At 40.0% G+C, this 21,829-nt stretch overlaps 1 protein-coding gene across 2 annotated transcripts in view; it reads right to left on the bottom strand.

Annotated features, from left to right (window-relative positions):
- Window positions 1-1,059: 1,059 nt before the first annotated feature.
- NLN (neurolysin) overlaps window positions 1,060-21,829 on the bottom strand; it is a 126,425-nt gene continuing 105,655 nt past the window's right edge. For both annotated transcript variants that reach the window (XM_036762058.1, XM_036762052.1), the window contains exons 10-13: window positions 19,495-19,681; window positions 19,015-19,143; window positions 17,088-17,224; window positions 1,060-1,394 (exon numbers count right to left, since the gene is read on the bottom strand). In XM_036762058.1, coding sequence (XP_036617953.1) covers window positions 1,260-1,394; window positions 17,088-17,224; window positions 19,015-19,143; window positions 19,495-19,681 — 588 coding nt within the window. In that variant the 3' untranslated portion in view covers window positions 1,060-1,259. The remainder of the gene's footprint in view (window positions 1,395-17,087; window positions 17,225-19,014; window positions 19,144-19,494; window positions 19,682-21,829) is intronic.

Genomic DNA, 21,829 nt, shown 5'->3' with positions numbered 1-21,829 from the left:
GATATCATGGATGTCTTTGGATGGATATCTTTCCTTTGGGTATAGGAAAAAAGTACTGTGTGCCTGTAAATGTGATGGAGAATTAGGACTTGGATAAAGGTGACCAAAGGAAAGACCTTAAAGAGTGGTGATAAAAATAAAGAGATAAGACAGATTTTTAAAGCTTATCTGATTTCTCTCCTAAATGTTTGTGTACAAAAGGACAGCACTGGAGCAGTAGTTCTCAAACTTTTTGGCCCATTGCTTTTCTTCCTCCTCTAGGGCTCTTGAAATCTTTACCTTGACACTATTTTCCTCCTTCTACCACACTTAAATCAGGATAGGTCCATCTGCCACACTGCAGGGTTTCTTAGAGTAGGTCCCTTACCACCTCCTCTTATTCGAGAAAAACTGATTTGGACTTGCTGCTGCTTTGACAACCATAGCACAAGATTACAAATCTCGTGTTATAGCAGTTTGGCAAAGACACCTTGGACGTGAGTTTGTGATCTATATTTGGCCCAAGGTGACATAACTCAAGTATTACCTGGCATATCCTGACTGAAATAAATTCAGACAAAAAGGGAGAAAAAGTGAGGGGTGGGGGAAGAGATGAGGGGATCTAAGTTGTGGCCAAACCCAAATCACAGCACAGAATCCAAACAAGTGGAGCAGAAAGTTGGAAAAGATGAGGTCTGGTGTGCAAGGGTGACTAATATGTCACCAAGGCAGATACTTTTGGCTCTGAATGATCGTCAAGATAATGGCCATATCTCTGTTACTGGTAAACATCCAGTCAAAGTTGATTCAAAGCCCCAAGGAAATATTTACAACATAAGAGAATTATGTGAAAATTCATTTGTATTCACAAAAACCACATGTACAAAACTTCAAAATTTAAGAATGGATTAAATTAACTGTTGAACAATGTACATTAATTTCAATTAAAAAATTGTCAGGTTTCTCACATGTACACTACCTAGATTACAATAAAAAACAAATTATAAATCTTATGAAATTTTTATAAAAAGAAGTTTGCAGATGTACTTAAATGATATTTTTCTAACTATGATTATTTTCTAATGGGTTGTTTCTACAATTACATTTGGGGGGGGGGGAGTGGAGAATTCAGTGGTTAAGTTTGTGCTTTTTAAATAAAATGAGACCAACAGAACTCTACATATTTGCCAGTGTGATATCCTCTCCTGTTTTAATGTCCCAAAACACCAAGAAACATCAATTTGTCTTGGAGACATGACTGCTACAAAAGATTCCCAGTTTTACAGAGTGTGCAGTCCTTTACTTATTAGGAATGCCTTTTGGTTTGGCTCACGTTTCAAGAACCTTCGGAGCATGTCCATGCCGTCCTGTGATCCCCCAGGCTTCAGGATAAGGTTTCTGTATTTCATTCCAACCTAATAAAATAAAACATTATGTCTGAGAGTTCATGTTTATACCAATTTTCCAACTCTATATATAGGTTTTTAAAAGTTGGTAGGGGGAGGGGGAAGAGATAGAAGTGGAAAGAAAGGAACTTCTGGCTGGATTTTCTCTTCTCCCTGGAATAGAACTGCTTAGGAGATTTTTCTTAGTACTTTTCTGGAGAGCAGAGTCAATTGTTCTTCTTTAGTCCTCTCTCTGCTCAACAATCTGACTCCTTGGAGTCGCAGAAGCTAGCCTTCGGGTGTGAGGATGGAAAATATTAAAAAGGAATATCTGGCATGTTCATGTTTAGTATCCTCAGGCAAGCAGAACTGCAATTTCAGTATAATGTAAATTTTCTCCACTCTCAGCTGTTCCCTCAAACTACTAGCTCTAGCTCTAAGAGAAAGCAAAGGGAAAGGTTGCTGCCCACAAGGGTTCTAGTGATCTAGAGGTACTGCTGTTACTTTTTTGGAAGATGCTGAACTGCAAGAAGCTCCTACTGGGCTTGGGGCCCAAACAGAGAAAGGTCCCTTGTAGCTGGGCCCTTCACAAAGTTTGGCTTGGGAGCCTAGGATTCAAATGTATGACACTGTCTCTCTATCTAGACATCCTAAATTTTACTTTAGGGACTCTCTGTATTTTATGCATCTATATGAACACAAACCACTGGAGAAGGAAATGGCCATGCTACTCCTGTATCTTTGCCAAGAAAACCCCATGGACAGTGTGGTCCATAAGGTCACAAAGAGTTAGACACAACTGAATGACTGAACAACAACAGCATGAACATAGCAGGTATCATTTGTCTACTAGGGAGTAATGAAGCAGATATAATTGAGGGCAGATTATGATGACAACCGCATGTGCACAAAGGAGGGAGTTTCTGAAGGGAAAGAGGACTGAGTGGGAAAGAGTCCTTAATGGAAGATCTAAATCTATTCGGGTCAAGAGGACTAAAAGATGAGCTAGAGAATTGCTAGTGACTAAAGCAGCATGAACTTCTGACACACACATGATTCTGAGTAATAACCATGAGAGAAGTAGCAGTGGCACCAAACACACTAATATGGAATAGGGAAGATGGATACATGAAATCAACAGATTTCCTCTACCCCTCATTTGACTCTCTTGATTTTCTCCTGAAACAAATCTTTCATTGCTGGATAAGAGGCATTGGTGACAAATGTGCTTTACCTCATTCTTTTCCTTGCTTTACAAGCAGATAATCAATAAAGATTTATTAAGTGCCTACTATGTGTACCAGGCACATAGTTGGGCAGCTAGGTGGCACAGTGGATAGAGCGCCAGGTCTGGAGTCAGGAAGATTCATCTTCCTGAGTTCAAATCTGGCCTTGGACACTTCCTAGCTGTGTGACCCGGGGCAAGTCACTTAACCCTGTTTGCCTTAGTTCCCTCATCTGTAAAATGAGCTGGAGAAGGAAACCACCTCAGTATCTCTACCAAAAAAAGAAACAAACCCAAATGGGGTCACAAAGAGTCAGACATGACTGAAAAATTATAACAACATGTGCCAGGCACTGTGCTAAGTGCTAAGGATACAAAGAAAGGAAAAAGAGAATCTTTCTGTCAAGGAGCTCACAGTCTAATGGGGAGACACAACATGTGGAATAACTATGTACAAACAAGGTATAGTTAAGATAAATTGGAGATAATCAATAGAGGGAAGGCCCTGGCATTAAGGAAGATTGGAAAAGGCTTTTTTGTAGAAAATGGGGTTTTAGCTGGGATTGGAAGGGAGTCAGGAGGCAGAGATGAGGAAGGAGAGTATTTTAGGCATGAGGAGAAATCAGTGAAAAAGATGATGAAAGGAGCGTTGGAATATCTGTCCTGAAATAATAATGTGTCATACATCATCTAAAAAGTAAGGTATGAGATATGGAGATGCCTATTCTGGTCATAGCTAGACGTATTCATCTTGTACCAAGGCACACCAAGTCAAAACTATGGACCTTAGCCACGAGCTACACCTTTGACCCTTATGTTTCTTTCCTTTTCTTACATTTGACCTATGCCTTTCATCACAGGCTGCTAAATAATGAGATAATAAGCAGTGAAAAGGGAGGAGGAGGAAGAGATCACCCTGAAAGTCAATACTCCAACTCCTCAAGGGTTAGAGGAGCCACAGTCCATTTGGATAGCAGATGGGAAGAGACCTGTGTCCTGGTAATAACATATGTGTGTGCCCATATCATGTTTATTTAGCACTTTAATGTTAAAGAGCCACTATTTAAGGATGGTACCCAGGGAATTCTCAACATCATTTTCCCAGCCAGTTACTTTCCTGTATGTCATCAGCTCCAAAAACTCATCATTCTGCAAGATGAAATCAAACTCAGAAGTTCACATCTCCTCTGATCATTTCCCATCCAGGTTTCATGACTACATCATGCCCCCACAGGTGACCTTGCTCCACTTTCCCTTTCCAGCTTATTTTTACATGTTAACTTCCCCATTGTGAGCTCCTTGAGGGCAGGGGCTGTCTTATGCCTTTTCTTTTCTTTTTTTTTTGTCATCCCCAGTTCTGGCACATGGTAGGAGCTTAATAAATATTTTCAGACTCAGAGCACTTTCCTCACAATAACCTGAGTTAGACAGTACAAGTGACTTTGTCCCGATTCTTTAGAGGAGGGCACTGAGGCCCAGGGAAGTTAAATGACATGTCTAAGACGGATGTTAAATCTAAGAGCTGGGACTAGAATCCAAGTCTTTTGACTCTAAGATCAGAGTTCCTTCTACTATCAAGTCAATCAATAAACATTTATTAAGTGGCTACTATGTGCTAGACACTGTGCTAAGCTCTGGGTATACAGAAAGAAGCAAAAGACAATCCCTGCCCTCAAGGAGCTTACAATCTAATGAAGGAGAAAATGTTCTGCTATGTCTGACTCTTCATGACCCAGGGGACCATAGCATGCCAGGTCCTATTCTCTACTAGCTCCCAAAGTCTGTCCAAGCTCATGTTCATTACTTCTATGACACTATCTATCCATCTCATCCTCTGCCATTCTCTTCTCCTTTTACCTTTAATCTTTCCCAAAATTGGGGTCTTTTCCAATGAGTCCTGTCTTCTCATTATGTGGCCAATATACCAACAATAAATACAAAGCAAACTAAATACAGGATAAATAGTAAATAATTAACAGAAGGAAGGCACTAGAATTAAGAGGGGTTGGGGAAAGCTTCCAGTAAAAGGTGGGATTTCAGTAGACCAGGCTGACTGTGACAAAATGATATTCCTTACTACCTCTCCCCCAGCAGCACTTGCAAACCAATGACCTTGAGTCCACCAGGGGGGCTAATCTCCAGCGAAGTTCCTATCTGCAATATCCAGTGGAGAGTCTTGAAAAAGAATCGGGGCATACTGGAAGAGTTGTTATTTGTACTTTTAGAAGGGTGGGGTAAGAAAAGAAAAGCTGGTTCTTGCTGGAAGTAGAGGAACAGAAAATATGGACCTTATCCAGTGACTCGACACTCATTTAGCTACTAAATGACAGGCACAGACTGTAAGATTAAGTGGCAGTGTTGTGATGGGGCAGCTCATGACTCATCTTGGAGTCGGGCACTGCTCACGCTCACACTATGTGGTTTAATACAGCTCAAGCCTTTCACTGCCTACCAGCTCCAAACAAGTTGATTCAATTTCCTGAATTACAGTGCAATGGTCTCTTAATAGTTTCATTTCCTTCACAATGAGGTTTTGAGAAGAAACTTGGAGTCCTTGTGGTAACAGGATCTTGTTTTTCTTAAAAGGGTTAAGTGAATTCTTGTGCTTTAGGAAAGCACCAGGCTCTCAGGGTGAGTGAATGGAGCCAAACAGATCCTGGATGGAGAGGAGGCAGGAGCCTTTGTCTGGGGCTGGTCCATTATGTCCATGGGCTAGAGCTGCTTAAATGTGGGACAAGAGCAGACCCCACTTCCCCACTTCTTGAAACCAGTTGACCCTGTAATCTCCTTGAAAGGCTATTTTCTTTTTGGTTTTGCATCCTGAGCACTTATCGGGGTATCTGATAAATAGAAAACTCAGTTTCCTCATCTGTAAAATGAGCTGGAGAAGGAAATGACAAACCACTTCAGCATCTCTGCCAAAAAAACCCCAAATGGGGTCATGAAGAGTCAGACATGGCTAAAAAAAAGACTGAACAGCTGGTAAATAGGAGACACTAAATACATTTTTAAAATTAAAGTGAATCAGAAATTTAAATAATTACTACTGGTAATTATTCCATAAGGTACTGGTCATTTCTAAGATAAAGGAATAAATATGGTATAGTCAGGGAACTTTTTTCTTCAATACAAATAAAAGAGGGAAGTCCAAATAATTGTGGGCTCAGTGGCAACATTCTTCAGCCCAATGAATGAAATGGTTCTGCAGCTAATATTACTAGCACCAGTGAACCAAGCTCCCATAAACCAATAAACACTTTCAGCAAATGGAGAGACTGAGTGCTTTCCCAATTTTTCATATTTTATATCCCTATTGTTTGTTCATTCACTGAAGCTTCTTACTAGCAATATAGTAAAATGGGGTTGATATTAAATCATATGTGTATGGCCTTTAATACTAGAATCCTTGTGACTTTCAGAGATTGCATAAGTTCTCCCCAGTGTTGATGTTTTCTAAAGCCTTGGGTCTCTCCTGAGGTTGGTTACCCATCTCTTTTACTTGAGATTCTCTTGAAAATACTAATGTTCTTTTAAGTAAAGCTAGAAGTGGGACAGTAGGTGTTTTTATTAGCACATGTGTAGAAATAATCTCCATCTCCATTTTTTTTTAATAAACAATGGCAAAGGTAATACTTTCTTGAAGAACAACAAATAGGGAGGATGAGGCATTTAAATTATTCTAATGAAGGAGAAAATGTTGTTGTTCAGCTGTCTGACTCTTCATGACCCAGGGGACCATAGCGTGCCAGGTCCATTTATAAATTATATATATATGTTATCCAATTATAAACCCAAATTGTGCTAAGGAGATCCATAATCACTCAAAGGAGTTTGGCTTATCCACACAGGAAAAACCAAGCCTATGAAAAATATTTATTATTCAGACCATAAATAGCAGTCAAATGGACAAACTACCATATGTATCCATCACTGTATATATGTGCATATAAGTGTCTTGGACAGACACCATAGCATTTTATATATGTCTGGAAAAGAGACCACATGTGGACAATGGATTAAGCCTAGAATTGAACAAGAGGAGGAGTGGGCTGGATTGCCTTTGGGACTATGCAAAGTTGTTTAAGTTATCTCAAGCTTTTTCCTGAAACAAAGGCCCAATTTTTTAACACCAACTTCTGGTATTGTTGTATGTCTGTGAATCCTAAAACACTGTCCTCTGAAGCTCAACCTATTATATCACCCCCAGGGCAATGGAAAAGCCTGTATTAAATGTGAAGCAGGCTGCCATATATTGCACAGAATTCTTAAAGGAGAGAGGTATAAAGTTGTCATCAAAGAAATATGAGTAAAAAGATAAACTAGTCACATGGTGATGATAAGGCATAAACCCTGGATATGGGGTTATGGGCACAACAGATGTTAAAAGAAAGTGAGGAAGGTCCTCAAGCATACTAGGTGGATCTCTTGTGGTGAATTTAGGGGAACAAATGAACTGGAATGACCAAGGACAGGAAGGCCTGGGTAGACTGTTGGTCAACAAGCATTTATCAAGCACTTACTATGTGCCAGGCAAAAGCTCAGTAGTCATTTCCCTCAAAAAGCTCATATTCTATTGGGGAAAAGGAGTGAAAAAAAGCCCCTTGGCTAGGAGAGGGCAGGGCTTGTAGGACAGACAGGGAGTTCAGCAGACTCTAGAGCAGAAATATAACTGGACTTAGTGTTGTGGTTTGAATCACTGGAGAAAAATTCGGTGATGTAGATCACAGATTCACTGGAGTTTAGTATATGTGCTTGGGGACATTAAATATATGAATATATATGTATGTGTATGTATACACACACACATATATGTATATATGTATATACATATATATACATATATACACACATATACACACATACACACTACACACACACACACACACATATATATATATATATATATATATATATATATATATATATATATATTTCAATAGATCTTCAGTGGTGATCTCTTTTGTCTTTAGGTCATATAGCTCTCCCCTGTATCTCTTTCTCCTCCCTACTCCCAGAGAGCTATCCTTTATAACAAAGACTTTTTTTTTTAAAAGGAAGAGGAAAAAAATTAGCAAAAGTCAATACACAGAAAATTCTGATGTTTTGTGCCATCTACCACATCTACGGAACTCTACCTCTGCAAAGGAGTAAGGGAAGAGGTCTTTGCATAACTACTCTTTGGGGTTGGGACAATAAATTACTAACAGCAGGGCAAAATGAGAAACAGCACAGTGTACGGGATATATTAGACTTAGAGTCAGGAAGACCTGGGTTCAAATCCGGCTTCAGACACTAGCTGTGTGATCCTAGGTAAGTTATTTAATCTCTCTGTGCCTCAGTTTCCCTATCTGTAAAGTGAAGGGGTCAGACTTGATGGCTTTCCAAGGTCCTTTCCAGTTTTAAATCTATAAAGTTATGAATAATCATAAATTAACTGAATAATGTATGGGGGGCTAAAACACAGGGAAGTTTCTACTTTATTTACAAATCTCCTTTGCCACTTAAGCAGGCTGAGGTATAGATACGCCCACAGCTGACACTTCCTTCTACAGCTATTATTAATTCCAGGAAAAACACCAGGAGTTCTAATGGAGGATGAGGACACACACACACAACACACCTTGCCTAGAACACACCTGTCCTTTCCCAACTTGCCAACAAAATGCTCCCCAATTCCCTACCCCCTGGTTTTTTTTTTAAGGGGGAGGAATTTTGAAAAGGTTAGTTTGACAATAAGAAAAAGAAAGGTGAAGAATCAAGGAGAAAGAAAGAGGCTGTAGATCTCCCCTGCCTAAGGCAAATCTCAAAAGTCAACATTCTCATTAAGAGGGTAGAGACAAAAGAGAAACAAAACGTGTGACTTTCGGGGGGCACTGGAAAATCCTGGCATACAGGTTAAGAAACCTTGACTTAGAAGGTGCTATTAGTTATAAATCTTGTTTCTTTCTCCACACCATCTCTCATATACATGTCCCATTCTTCAGTCACATTTCCACTACCTTCATCATCTCATTTCATCTGTTACAGTAGCCTCCTATCTGGAATCGATGCCTTGAGTCTCTCTTCACTTCAATTCATGGCCACCATAGTGATATCACCTTGGCATACCCCCACTCAATAAATTCTAGTGTCTCCCTCTTAACTACAGGAATATGAATTCCTGTGTTTCACAGTTAAAACTCTTCAAAACTTGGACCCAACTATCTTTCTAGTTTTTGATATTACTATTCTCCATGCACTTTACAGTTTATTCACAGTGGAGTGCACTCTTTTGTCTTTGTATTGGCTGCCTCCCATACCTGGAACAGTCTCCCTAATCCCCTCTGTCTCTAAGAATCCCCAGCCTCCTTCAAGACTTACCTTCTATGCTACCTACTGAAAAAAAAAAGGCTTTCTTGGTCTCCCTTCCCCTGGAAGGCTTCCTTCTCGGTATTCGGTAAATATCTTTTATGCGTCTTGTATGGTTATCTCTTTCATTAGAATGTAAGTTCCTTGAAGGCAGGGACTGTTTTCACTTTTTCATTGTATCCTTGGCACAGTTTCTGGAACCAAGTGAGCACTTAATGAATGCTCATTGATTGGTTGAATCTATAATTGAAATGCTCAATAAGTCATTTTCACTTCCCTTCCCTTTTCTCTTAAAGTCAGGCCAAGTACTTAAAGAATTCTGAGATGGGGGCTGGGAGAGAAGGCGATAAAAAAGGAGACAAGAGAAGATCCATGAGATGTTGGGAAGAGGACCAGTAATTCACAAGGAAGAACCACACCTAGGCATCCTAGACGGAAAAGAATCTGGCTTGTCTTCAATGATCTCCAGAAGAGGAAAATCCACAACGCGCTTAGGAACTCCTTCCAGGTGCAGTTTTATCTAAGATTCCAAAGTATGAAGGACCCTAAAATGGATTCTACTATACCAAGACCTTGACAGTGAGATCATTTTTTTCCCTAATGTCAACGCTAAATTCTTCTTGTCTCTGTGTGTGTCTAAGCTTGTGTATAAGATCATTTTACCTCTGTATGGAATCACAAATTAAAATAAAAGCATTCTTTATACTGAGCCTCCTCCAAGATGCTTTTGGAAGAGTCACTCAAGTCCTACTTCCTCTTCATTGTTAAAGACAGCAGAGTGAAGCAATTCCTCAAAATGGAAGGAAAAGAAAATAATTCTGGCAAAACATACAATTGCCCTTGAATTGAGAATGTTCGTTGTCCACTTGAAAATTTTTCCATAACGAAGTTGACCATAAATATAAATAGTCCTAGTGAAGGTGTTTGTTTTTACTCTGCCAACTCCAGGATGAGGGGCTTGTTTTTTGCAACCACATCTAGTGTATCTAAAAGACATCCTTCAGAAAACTGCAGCCATATCAGAATCTACCACCCCAAGCAGCCTCTGAAGGAGGCAACTTAACTCTTGGATGACAAGATGACTTTCCCGGTCATCTCCCAATCTTAAAAACTAATAAAAGAGCTGGAGTACAAATTTTCTCCATGAAAAGAAACCCAAGAAACGGACTGTAGGTGAACTAGGCATAGCTCTAAAATGAGAGAGAGTTTTAAGTCTGACAGTGGACCTCAAACTTGAGTCTCACTATGGTGCTTCCTAATGTGTGTGCATATACAAATGTATGTGGGTATGTATATATTATATGTATACATACATATGCACATGTACATATACATATTTGTATGAGAGGCAATGACGCATAGTGTATACTGGCTGGCTTTGGAGATAGAAAGACATGGGTTTAAATCTTGCCTCTGTCTTGGTGGCATAATAGCTGTGTGATCCTGGACAAGACAATTCTTTCTTTAAAAAAAAAATCATTATTTAATGGAAAATGCCATCCACATCCAGAGAAAGAACTATGGAGTCTGAGTACAGAGTGAAGCAGACTATTTTCTTTTTTTGTTTTGTTTCATTTTCTTTCTCATGGTTTCTCCCATTCATTATAATTCTTCTATTCAACATGACTAATGTGAAAGTATATTTAATAGGAATGTATATGTAGAGCCTATATCAGATTGCAGGCCATCTTGGGGTGGGAGGGGGTAGGGAGGCAGAGAAAATTTAAAACTTATGGAAGTGAATATTGAAAACTAAAAATAAACTAATTTTAAAAAAACCCCCAAATCATTATTTTTTAACCTTCTCTTTAAAAAAATCTTGAGTTCCAAATTTTCTCCCTTCCTCAAACCCCTCCACCATCCATTAAGAAGGCAAACAATACGATATTAATTATACATGTAAAATCATGCAAAACATATTCCTATGTTGCTGTGCAAGACATTTAACTTCTCAGTGCCCTGGGCAACTTGCTAAGGCTACAAGTTGCAGAGAAGGTATGGACCTGCACTGGCAGAAGCTCCCTCATCCTGGAGTTTCCCATATTAATGAAATTACACATTTAGTCCCTTATCCAAATATATACAACTATGTATATACATATCTTGTGAATCTGAAAAAGAATGATCTGAAAGGTGGGAAAATAAATGTGTGTGCACAGATCCTTCTGTCTAGATATACCTCCCTACCCATTCATCCATTTGTTGTTGTTCAGTCCTTCTGTCATGTCCAACTCTTGGTGACCCTGTGGCCCATACAGTCCATGGGGTTTTCTTGGCAAAGATACTGGAGTGTATTCTCCACTGGAGTTCCTTCTCCAGTGGATTAAGGCAAACAGAGGTTAAGTGACTTGTCCAGAGTCACACAGCCAGTGTATATCAGAGGCAGCACTCGAACCCAGATCTTTCTGACTCCAAGGCCAGCTCCTTATCCACTAAACTACCCTGCCTGTACTAAGAGTGTTAAGTAGAAGCTCTTAATGTATTCCTTTACATAAGACACAGGTAACCTTTCAAAAGAGTCTGATTTGCAACCTGATGACAGAGGTACGTGTCTAGGAAAAATCAGGATTTTAAAAGGAATAAAATATCAAATCTCAAACAATCTCTGTTAAATCTCCCTTTCTCTGAGGTAATTACCTATCATAGCATTTTACGCCTGTGATACAGAATAAGCATCCATGTTTTCTATTGGTCTGAACGACATATCTGCCTTTATTCTTCACAATACAACACAGTTGTTTAAAAAAGTTTTTAAGCCTGTAGAGAACAGGTTCCAAATTATTATTTTTTAAAACTTCTAGAAAGAACATTTGGTTTTCCTAACTCAATGTTTACCTCAAAAATAAATTCTTTCAAAACTAAGTGATTTGATGATTTAGCTTATAGGTGCTTGTCAACAGATTCCCCTGTGTCTCTTTGAAAAACTGGTCCAGCGTCTGCTCCTGCTGGCTTTAATTCCTAGCTCTGGAAATGAAAGACTTTTACTAACATGACCTCTAAAGCTCCTTCTGGATTAAACGTGCATGGATCTACGTATGATCTGTCCGAGGAGTGGATCATTTGCTCTAAGCTCTCATGGCACCAGTGTAATTGATGCTATGAGAACAGGGGAGAAAGAACTGAAATATCATAAGAGTGGCAAAGTCACAAGAAGGGTAGCCCAGAGCAACTGACAGGAAGGAAAACAGTATCAGAGGGAAGTGGTTAAGAAAAATGACATGGCATGAAGGTTTTTAATCTGCACTATACTGCTGAAATACAGAATTTTGGGGAAGCTACCTATTGTTTTGACTCTATTCAAGTAAATGGCTTCATGCTACCTTCCATCAGCTTCCTGTTCATTGGACCTTGAAATATTGGAGTATGGGTGGATTGGTCATCATGCCTGCTTGACTTCTAGAAATCCAACTCTGTAGCATTCCTAAATCTATGTTAAACATAATTTGGTTAGTGGCCAACTAGAGAGTTTGAGAACAAGGCCAATGTGGCAATACATAGAGGACAAAGACAGCCATAGAACTCTGGAGTTATCCATCATTTGGCTGATCCTTAAGCATATAGTTCTCTGGTAAAGTAAAAAAAAAAATCTGAGCTGAGGGAAGCCACTGAGATGTTGGTAAGATGAATGGGAGCATGGAGGAGAAGACTGAGAAGATGTATAGAAGGGTAGGTAGTATCCCAAGTGTTTCAAGGAAGCCATTTTGGACTTATTAGAAGAGGTGTGGACATCATAATTAAGCCTATCTTGGTGTATTTCAGTCCTATTGATAGAGGATAAAGTCTATTTCAAGCTCACAAAAAATTTAGAACTGATCTCTCCAGTGAAAATAAGAGAAAATAAACCCAACCAGACTTTTTCCAAATTAAATCATTCATTCATTCAAGAAATACTCATTTATGTGCAAGCACAGTGGGGAACATAAAGATATAAAAGATTCAGTACTTGCCCTCAATGACCTTATAATCCAGTATTGGAGATGAGACATACATACATATAAATAAAAAACAAACCAGTCAATAAAATAAGTGCCACACAAATGACATAAATAAGCTTCAGAGGAGCAAGAGCTCATTTCTGATTGGGGTGATGAGGGAACGTTTTAAGGACAACGATGAAGCATTTGAGTTGGGTCTTGAAGCATGGCTAAAATTCCGATAGCTGAAGATATGGGAGGGGGCATTTCAGACACAGTAAATGACATGGGCAAAGTGGAAAAGGAAGGGGTGTGTGTGTGTGTGTGTGTGTGTGTGTGTGTGTGTGTATAATTGCAAATATATCAGTCTGGCTAAAGCATAAAGTTCCTAAAGGGAATTAATAAAAGAAGATAATTGCTAGAAAGGCAGTTTGGGGCCAGATTATGGAAGGCCCTAAATACTAGCTATGAAAAAAGTTGAGGTTTGTTTCCCCCCAGATTTATGTCATATGATTACTTTATGTACCCTTTAGCCTAGCCATACTGATCTACTTACTAACTTTTCTACTGCTCTGCCTTTGTTTGCACAGTTCCCTAGGACTACAATAATCTCCACCCACATTTCCATCTATTGGAATCTAAACCACTCTTTAAGATTAAATTCAAATGACACTTTCTCCACGATACCTTGTCCCAGTTACAAGTCATCTCTCCCTATCCTGTGAACTTTCATAGTACTTTTTTTTTGTACCTTAGACTTTCATAGTCTATTTTGTATTCTCTTTAGTCTACATATTCCATTTATTTGTGGACATGACTTATTCCCTACTACAAGACTATAAGCAATTCGAGGGCAGGGTTGGTCTAATCCATTATTGAACTGAACTACAGGTAAATGAATGACTAGGAAGGATTTTTTTTTTTTAACCAGGACATAATCAGAGTGGTGACTTAAGAAGATACATTTTTTTTTGAGAGGGAAGGCAGGGCAATTGGGGTTAAGTGACTTCCCCAAGGTCACACAGCTAGTACGTTAAGTATCTGAGGCCGGATTTGAACTCAGGTCCTTCTGACTCCAGGGCCCATGCTCTACTCTCTGCGCCACCTATCTACCCCTAAAAAGATACATTTGATGGTAGTACAAAACAGTACAGAGGCAGCTAGTGACCCAGTGGATAGAAAGCTGGAAGACCCGAGTTCAAATCTGGCCTCAGACACTTTTCTAGCTGTATGACTTAGAAAAGTCACTTAAGCTCTGTTGCCTCATCTGTAAAATGGGGATCCTAATAGCACCTACCTCCTGGGGCTGTTGTGAGGACCAAATGACATCATAATTATAAAGTGCTTAGCACCGTGCCCAGAACAGAGTAAGCGCTATATAAATGTTAGCTATCATCATCATTAATTTGAAATGGAATAGGGAGAATCTGGGACAGGGACGCCAATGGCTACAGAATTATGTTAGTAAGGTGACGAGGCTCCAACATGAAGTGGCGGGGAGGAGGAAAGAGAGGTCATGAAGGCAGACACAACGATAAGACTCGGCCACTCATTAGTACTGGGGGCAAGGGAGGGGGGAGGTAGAATATAATTTTATGGTTTCAAGCTTAGGGGATTGGGAGAAGGGAAGAAAGAGCTGTTTTCAGGAAAAGATCATTTTGATTTTTTTATATGATGAACAAGAAGCTGGTGGGACCATGGGAGGACATGGACCTTGGGGAATGTCTACACTGGAGAGGAAGATAGACCACAGCTGTTTCTTACTATTTACTTCTCTTTTTTTTTTTTTTTTTGGCAGGGCAATTGGGGTTAAGTGACTTGCCCAAGGTCACGCAGCTAGTCCATGCGTCAAGCATCTGAGGTCGCCTTTGAACTGAGGTCCTCCTGACTCAGGGGCCCATGCTCTACGCACTGTGCCACCTTGCTGCCACTTCTTACTATTTACTTCTCAGAAGCTCTCTGTTTCCTCACCTATATAACGAGGCACTGGAACCAAACGATTTCTAAAATTTCTGCCGGCTCCACCAAAGAACAGTTGGAAAGAGTGAAAATCATTTTAGTGCAGTAACATTGCCATAGAAACCAAGAAAGGCCAAAGTTCCTCAGGAGTCAGTCTTCAATAACAGTGGTCAGTGCTGTAAGGAAGTCAAGGAGGGTGAGGCTTGAGAAGAAGTCGGTGGATCTCATGACTAGGTTGTCATTGGCTATCTTTAATGGAGATGTTTTGGTGGGAAGGAAGGAAAGGAAACAAGTACATATCAAGTGCCTACTATGTGCCAAGCACTGCACTACGTGTTTTAAAGCTACAATCTTATCTGATCCTCACAACAACCCTGGAGGTAGGTGCTATTATGACCCCCATTTTACAGCTGAGGAAACTGAGGCAAATGAGGTTAAATGACTTGCCCAGAGTCACACAGCTGGTAAGTGCCTGAGGCCAGATTTGAACTCAAGTCTTTCTAACTCCTTTTCTAGCACTTTACACACTGAGCCAACTAGGAATAAAGAGAAGAAACCAGATTGCCAGGGTATAAGAAAGCATAAGTGGAGAGGAAGTAGATGTAATCAGAATAGATCAAGAAGTCTGGCTGCAAAAAGGGTGAGGAAAATAAGGGTGGCAGCTAGAGAAGGCAACAGAATCACCTAAAAGTTTTTTCAAGATAATGAAGACTAAGATATTTGTAGGCAGGCAGAAAAAAAAAAACAAAACCAGTGCAGAATAGATTGAATTCATAAGATAGGAAAAAAAAAGTCATGGAGGAGAGGCAGCTAGGTGGTACAATGGATAGGGTCTGGGCCCTGGAGTCAGGAGGACTTGAGTTCAAATCCAGCCTCGGACACTTACTAGCTATGTGACCCTGGGCGAGTCACTTAACCCTAATTTCCTCAAAAAAAAAAAAAAGTCATGGAGGAGATGTGAAAAAGAAAGAAATTTTGAGTTGGAAGAGAAGGAAAGAAAGATGAAAGCAGTTCAACTTTCTTGGTAAAGAGGAAAAAACAATCTGATGAGAGTGGAGAAATAGGAGAGACAGAGAAGGAAAGTCATATGGAAAAGTCATTGAGGTAAGCAATCACCATGACAGGATTGTCAGTCAGGTGCCCAGCTGAAATGAACACAGTAGGACTTTGTACTGGGCTTGGTCAATGTGGTCCTGTGATTTTTTTCTGGGAATATCCCATAGCCCAGTGAACAAGAATAGAGAGAGCAGATGGTGAGGGTGAAATTTAAGGAACAAAGAAGTTTGGAGAGTCAATAAGCTCCAGTTAAAAGAGCTGATCAATGTCCCAGTTGGACAGGGGGTCCAAATGGTAAGGTTCTAGGCATGAGAAGTCCTGGATGAAGTTGGTGTGGGATGCAGGAGAGGTGGAAGGTTTAGGTTTCAGTCAGAATGGGGGAACAATACTCTCAGATCCACTAGACAAATGCTTATTGAGCATCTAGCACGTGGAAGGCAGTGTGCTTCCACGCCGGAAAGGCTAAGGACAGGAAGGACTTGAGAAGCCTCACTTTAGCTAGCTATTCTTCTGACCACTGCTTCAAACCACAGGAGTCCAGGACTACACTATAGAAACTATTAGCAATGGCAAACACGGTGCCAGGTGAAACTTCAATAGGGCAGGATGTAGAGCTGTAACTAAGGAGTCTTTGGCTGGTGGCCACATGGTAGACTATTCACTGTGCTGTGAAAGAAAAGGCTCAGGTTAAAGAATCAACTTGGGTTACTGAAAAGCATTCCTGTAACTGAGTAAGCCCCAAGTAAGGGGCACCAGCAGCTGAGAATAGGTACCTCCCACAGAAAGAGTCCAGCAAAAGCCTGCACACAATATCAAAACCCAAGGAAATCATTTGGATCAGGAAGGAGCTTCCCTTCCTCTCCCCAGCTCCCATAAAGCAAAAACACAGCAGAGCACATGTCAAAACAAGCAACTATAATGCTCAAGTGCTGTCAACAAAGCTTTGAATTTTTAATTATGCAACATATTGGAATGTTAATGAGCAAGAAAATGCAGTTGGTATTAAAAAAAAACCTTATGGAATTGGATTTAATCACTTCTACCTCTCAATATATTACTAAGTATGCGTGATTTACAGAGATGCAGAGGGCTGGAAAGAGATATAAACTATTATAATCCTCTAAAATCTAGGTACACCCATGGTTTCAGTACTTATAGTGGGAGGGAAGGAAAGGACCTGAGATACTAACCTAAGAAGGAAAAAAAAAGCAAATATTCTACCTCTGGATTCATAATCCCTTCTTTTTTAAAACAGCTATAAAATATGTCCATGGAAAACACTTCACTCCACAAGTATCCATAATACTGGGCATCATAGCCTCCTGCCAAGTGTCCAAAGGTTGCTGGCATGTTTGTACCTTAAAAGAAACATAAAGGCAAATCAATGTCATGAATGAAGTGAACAGTTAAGAGACTCTCAGTGGCTAAAGTTTCCACGCTAAAGGTGGTTGGGTGGGGGGGGGGACCTCCGGTGGCTCTTACTTCCCCAATAGTAAGGCTTGGATCATTGCCTTTGGCCAAGGTGTTTACAAACGACTCTCTTATCTTAGGCCCCAGCTTAGAGCTGGTTTCGGCTTTTAGTTCAGGAATGTCTAACAATAGTTTCAGAGGCCCTGCCCACACCCTTTGGATGTTTCCAAGCTCCTTGTTCTTCTCTCTTCCTTCAGACACTCATCTGTCTCTATAATGCCTATTAATCATACTCCTGTCCCATCTCTTTATATTTTAAATAGTAACATGGGCATTAAATATCTCAGGACTACAATTGGGTTTTAGGATAACAACCACTTAAATGGGTGCCTTTCATTTAAGAGTTATCAAAAATGTCTCACTAATTAAATTTACTAATTTCTACCACAAAACTGTGAATAGCTTCTCTAACTACAATGGGAATAACAGTGACCCAAGGCACAAAACTGCCCTGTTAATAGTCATATAAGTTAGATGACTGATTCTATCTGCTTACTCTAATCTCTCTTCTGTCTTTATATGTGGCTGAATCACTTCAATAAATATTTCCTTCATGAGTATCACTGTCCTGGCTTATTATCTCACAGGGAACACAGAGCTAGAAAGGACCTCAGAGGCCATCTGGTCAAACTCCCTTGCGAAGAAACTGAGGACCACAGAGGTTAAGTGACGTGATCAAGGTCAGAGAGTTGGGTTGATATTTCTTATTCACCTTACACCACTATACCCATCAATTCTCAGATTAGGCGTGGCTAGTGAGGTAAAAAGACTCTGCCAGTCCATTAAACTTGAAATAAGTTAGGTCAAATTTTGCTTAATTTTTTGTTTCAGCCTTTTGGAATCTGTGGCCCTGTAGAAGGATCTGTGCCCTTCCTTCCAACTCCTAAAGAGGAAGGGAGCGATCATTATACAGGTGAGCCCCCAGGAGGCAGGGGTGCCTTCCCACCCCTCTGACTCTGACTCTTGCCTTATTGCAATAATGGTGTTTCAGGAGGCTGTCCCCTGAAAAAGCACAGTTTCAAGCAATTTTGACAAGGTATCTTGGAAGTACCCTTGTACTTATTGGAAGTAATTATGACCTTGCAGAAATTTTTAAAAAAGACAAATGAGACTAGGTCATCACTGGCTCCCAATTGCCCCCAGAATTAAATATCAAATCCCCTCTCTGTCTTTTAAAGCCCTTTCCTACTTTATATCATACTTTCCTTCTCTTATCTTAGTCTCCCACCATATGCTGGTCCTCATATAAGACACTGCATCTCCCAACTTTGCATTTTCGCTGGCTATCCCCCATTCCTCGAATTCTCTCCCTCCTCTTCTGTTTCCTGGTTTCCCTCAAGTCTCAGCTAAAATATTGCTTTTGATAAGAAGTCTTTCCCAGTCTTCCTTTGCATTAGTGCCTCCCCTCTGAGATCTCCAATTTATCCTGCACATATCTTGTTTCTATATAGTTGTCTGCATGTTTCCTCCTGTTAGGTTGTAAGCTTCTTGAGGGCAGGGACTGTTTTTGCTTTTCTTTGCATCCCCACTGCTTAGCAAAGTGTCGGGAATAATAATAAGCACTTAATAAATGCTTCTTGGCTTGACTTGACTATCTTCCCCAGCAGAGTTAAGAGCATACATACCCTAGGCTGCACAGAAAAAAAAATAACTAAAAAAAATATTTCTATTTACATACCTGGGGTAGCTGAAATGCCTAGAATCTCTGAACAGTATTTGGCATATTCCTTCGAGGAGTCCAATGATGCATCAGTGTGGAGAGCTTGATCAACTTTGCTCAATACAATCTGGCGGAGGGTCAAAAGACCTAACAGAACAAGAAGGGGGAAGAGGGAGGCAAGATTTTGACAAAGGAGGAGTGTACATTCTTTCCAACATGCTAAGATCACAGATTCCCAATACTGATTACAAAAGAGATAATCATCTTCCCTGAAGACTAAGAACAAGTTACAAATTCTTTGAAAGAGTATTTCAGCATGTAAAGGCTACCAAACTCCCTTTAGACTTATTCACAAAGCTTCTTTACTACAGTAAAATTATCTCCCATTATCACTAATGGGCAAAGCGGTCTTAAGAAGGAAGAAACTGAAGGGCAGATCAGAATTTTGCACTCAAGTATTCCACTTTCTTTTTTCCCCCCTAGCCTTTCCAGTCATACCTGTGTTGACCAGCCGAGAAGCAACAAGTTTTTCAAGGAGATCATCTGTTATAGGGTTCCCATCTTTATAGTGCTTTGAGAGGCGTCGGAGGGAATCCTTGTCCCACACCCAGTTCTCAAGCATTTGGGAAGGCACCTCCACAAAGTCTGTTTCCACGTTAGTTCCACTAAATCGAGCAAAATCAGTCTGGAAGGAAAGATATATGGACATTTACAGGAGGAAAACCTGAAAATATAAATTAATTACAACTTCTATTTGTAGGGTTTACAGAATGTATTTATGTTGCTGGATTCTCACAGTAATGCTATGAAGTAGCTAGCTAGTACAACTCTTACTATCTCCTTTTTACAGATAAGTAGGGCTAATGTTATTTGCCCTGCTTTTCAGGGGTCACAGCGAGCCCTGGAATTGAAGGTCTTTTGATTCCAAATACAGTGCTCTCTTCTCTGTACCGCATTGTTTCTCCCAAATCATTTGGCAGTTAATTATATTCAATAAAATCAGAATATAAAGAACCCAAAACTAATAACCCCAAACAACACAAATTTATATAGCATTTTAGCATATACATACTCTGGGAGGCATGACTTACTTGTATTACGTGTACATGTACTAGTATGAGGAAAGTGATAGAGCCGGGCCTGGAGTCAGGAAAACCTGAGTTCAAATCCAGCCTCAGACACTTCCTGGCTGTGTGACCCTAGGCAAGTCATTTAAACTCTGTTTGCCTCCGTTTCTCAACTGTAAAATGGGGATAATAGCTTCTACCTTGCGGAGTTTGTTGTGAGGATTGAATGAGATGATACTGAAAGGTGTTTAGCACAGTGTCTGGCAGTGCTATATAAATGCTTATTCCCTTCCTCCCATATGTATTTTTTTCTCCCAGACCATTGATTTAAGAAAGTTTCTGGTGAGGAAACTCACTCTATCAATGCAGGCCAGCACCTGTCCTGCAATTTATTGTCTTAGAGAGATACCCTGGGCACTGAAAGTAAGTGACTTGCCTAGGATCGCAAAGTTAGGATGTGGCAGAAGTGGACTTGACTCAGGCCTTCCTGATTCCAAGATTCATTCACTATGCCATGCTGGCCTTTAGTACATAGATTAGTAAACTTTTTACAGATGAGGAAACTGAGGCTTAAAAAGAAGCCAGTGGTCAAAGGTGATGAACTTCGGTGCTGGAACTAGAACTCTAGGATGATTTCAAACCCAATCCTCTTTTCACTCTGACATCTTGCCTCTTACACACAAATCAAAAAAAGCCGGAGTCAACTCTGCCCTTTAAAAAGCAATATGAAAACAACCTCAGGCATTGAAATGAAAATAAAATATTGTATTCAAGCAGCATGAAAAATAACCCACTGAATAATCTATATTGAGCAATTATTTCATGATTCTTCAGCCTCAGACACTTGAAAAATCACCAGGAAACCATGACTGACATGAATATTGACCTGTACTAAAAATAAAAAATAAAACTCTTCACTTTGAAAGTCAAAATATTTCTAAAGAACTTTCCATTCAAAACAAAGAGATCCATAATCCAGGAGAGGCAAGTTCACCTCAACTCCCCCTTCCAGCTGCTCACTTATGTTTATTCAACACATGCCTTCCTAGAACACTCATCACCCCACTGCTTAAGTACTCAGTTATAGTCAAAAATCAAAGAGTTAAATTACAGTACCATGAATTGCCTCCATATTTATTTTTTATTCATTTTTGGAGGGAGAGGAAGAATTACAATCTAAGTTTAATGACTGTACATTTATAGTCTCTGCAGAAATGAAAATCAGCTAGGGTGGGTAGGTGACAGCCTGGAATCAGCAAGGTGCAATCTGGCTTTGGATGCTTATTAGCTGCGCTCACCAGTTGTGGGCCCTTAGGAAAATCGCTCAAATTCTTCCAATCTCAGCTTTCTCATTTGTTGTAAAATGGGAGGGAGGAGAGGGAAGATCATAGTACCTACTTCTGAAGGTTAGTGTGTGGATCAAATGAGACAACATATGCAAAGAACTGCATAAATACTAGCTACTGTTATTGCTGGGTAACGAATGTGAGTAGACTGTAAACTTCACAAACAAGAAATTATGAAGAAGAAATGGTGGAAAAAATGTCATCAAAGAAAGTACGGATGAAAAAGAAGGCCTACTGCCTAGTGCTAAAAGCAGGAGGTCACTGAGCCTGGGTGTTCCAGGGATAACACCGGAGAACATCAACAAGAAGTAAGTTCTTGCTATGTGCCAAGATAGGTAGGTGGCGCAGTGAATACGGTGCCAGGACTAAAGTCAGGAAGACCTGAATTCAAACCTGGTCTCCAGGCAATTACTAGCTATG

Source organism: Trichosurus vulpecula, chromosome 1 (genome assembly GCF_011100635.1).
Source record: "Trichosurus vulpecula isolate mTriVul1 chromosome 1, mTriVul1.pri, whole genome shotgun sequence".
NCBI lineage: Eukaryota > Metazoa > Chordata > Mammalia > Diprotodontia > Phalangeridae > Trichosurus > Trichosurus vulpecula.
Note: the sequence above shows the minus strand (reverse complement) of the source record. Positions and strands in the feature narration are given on the sequence as shown.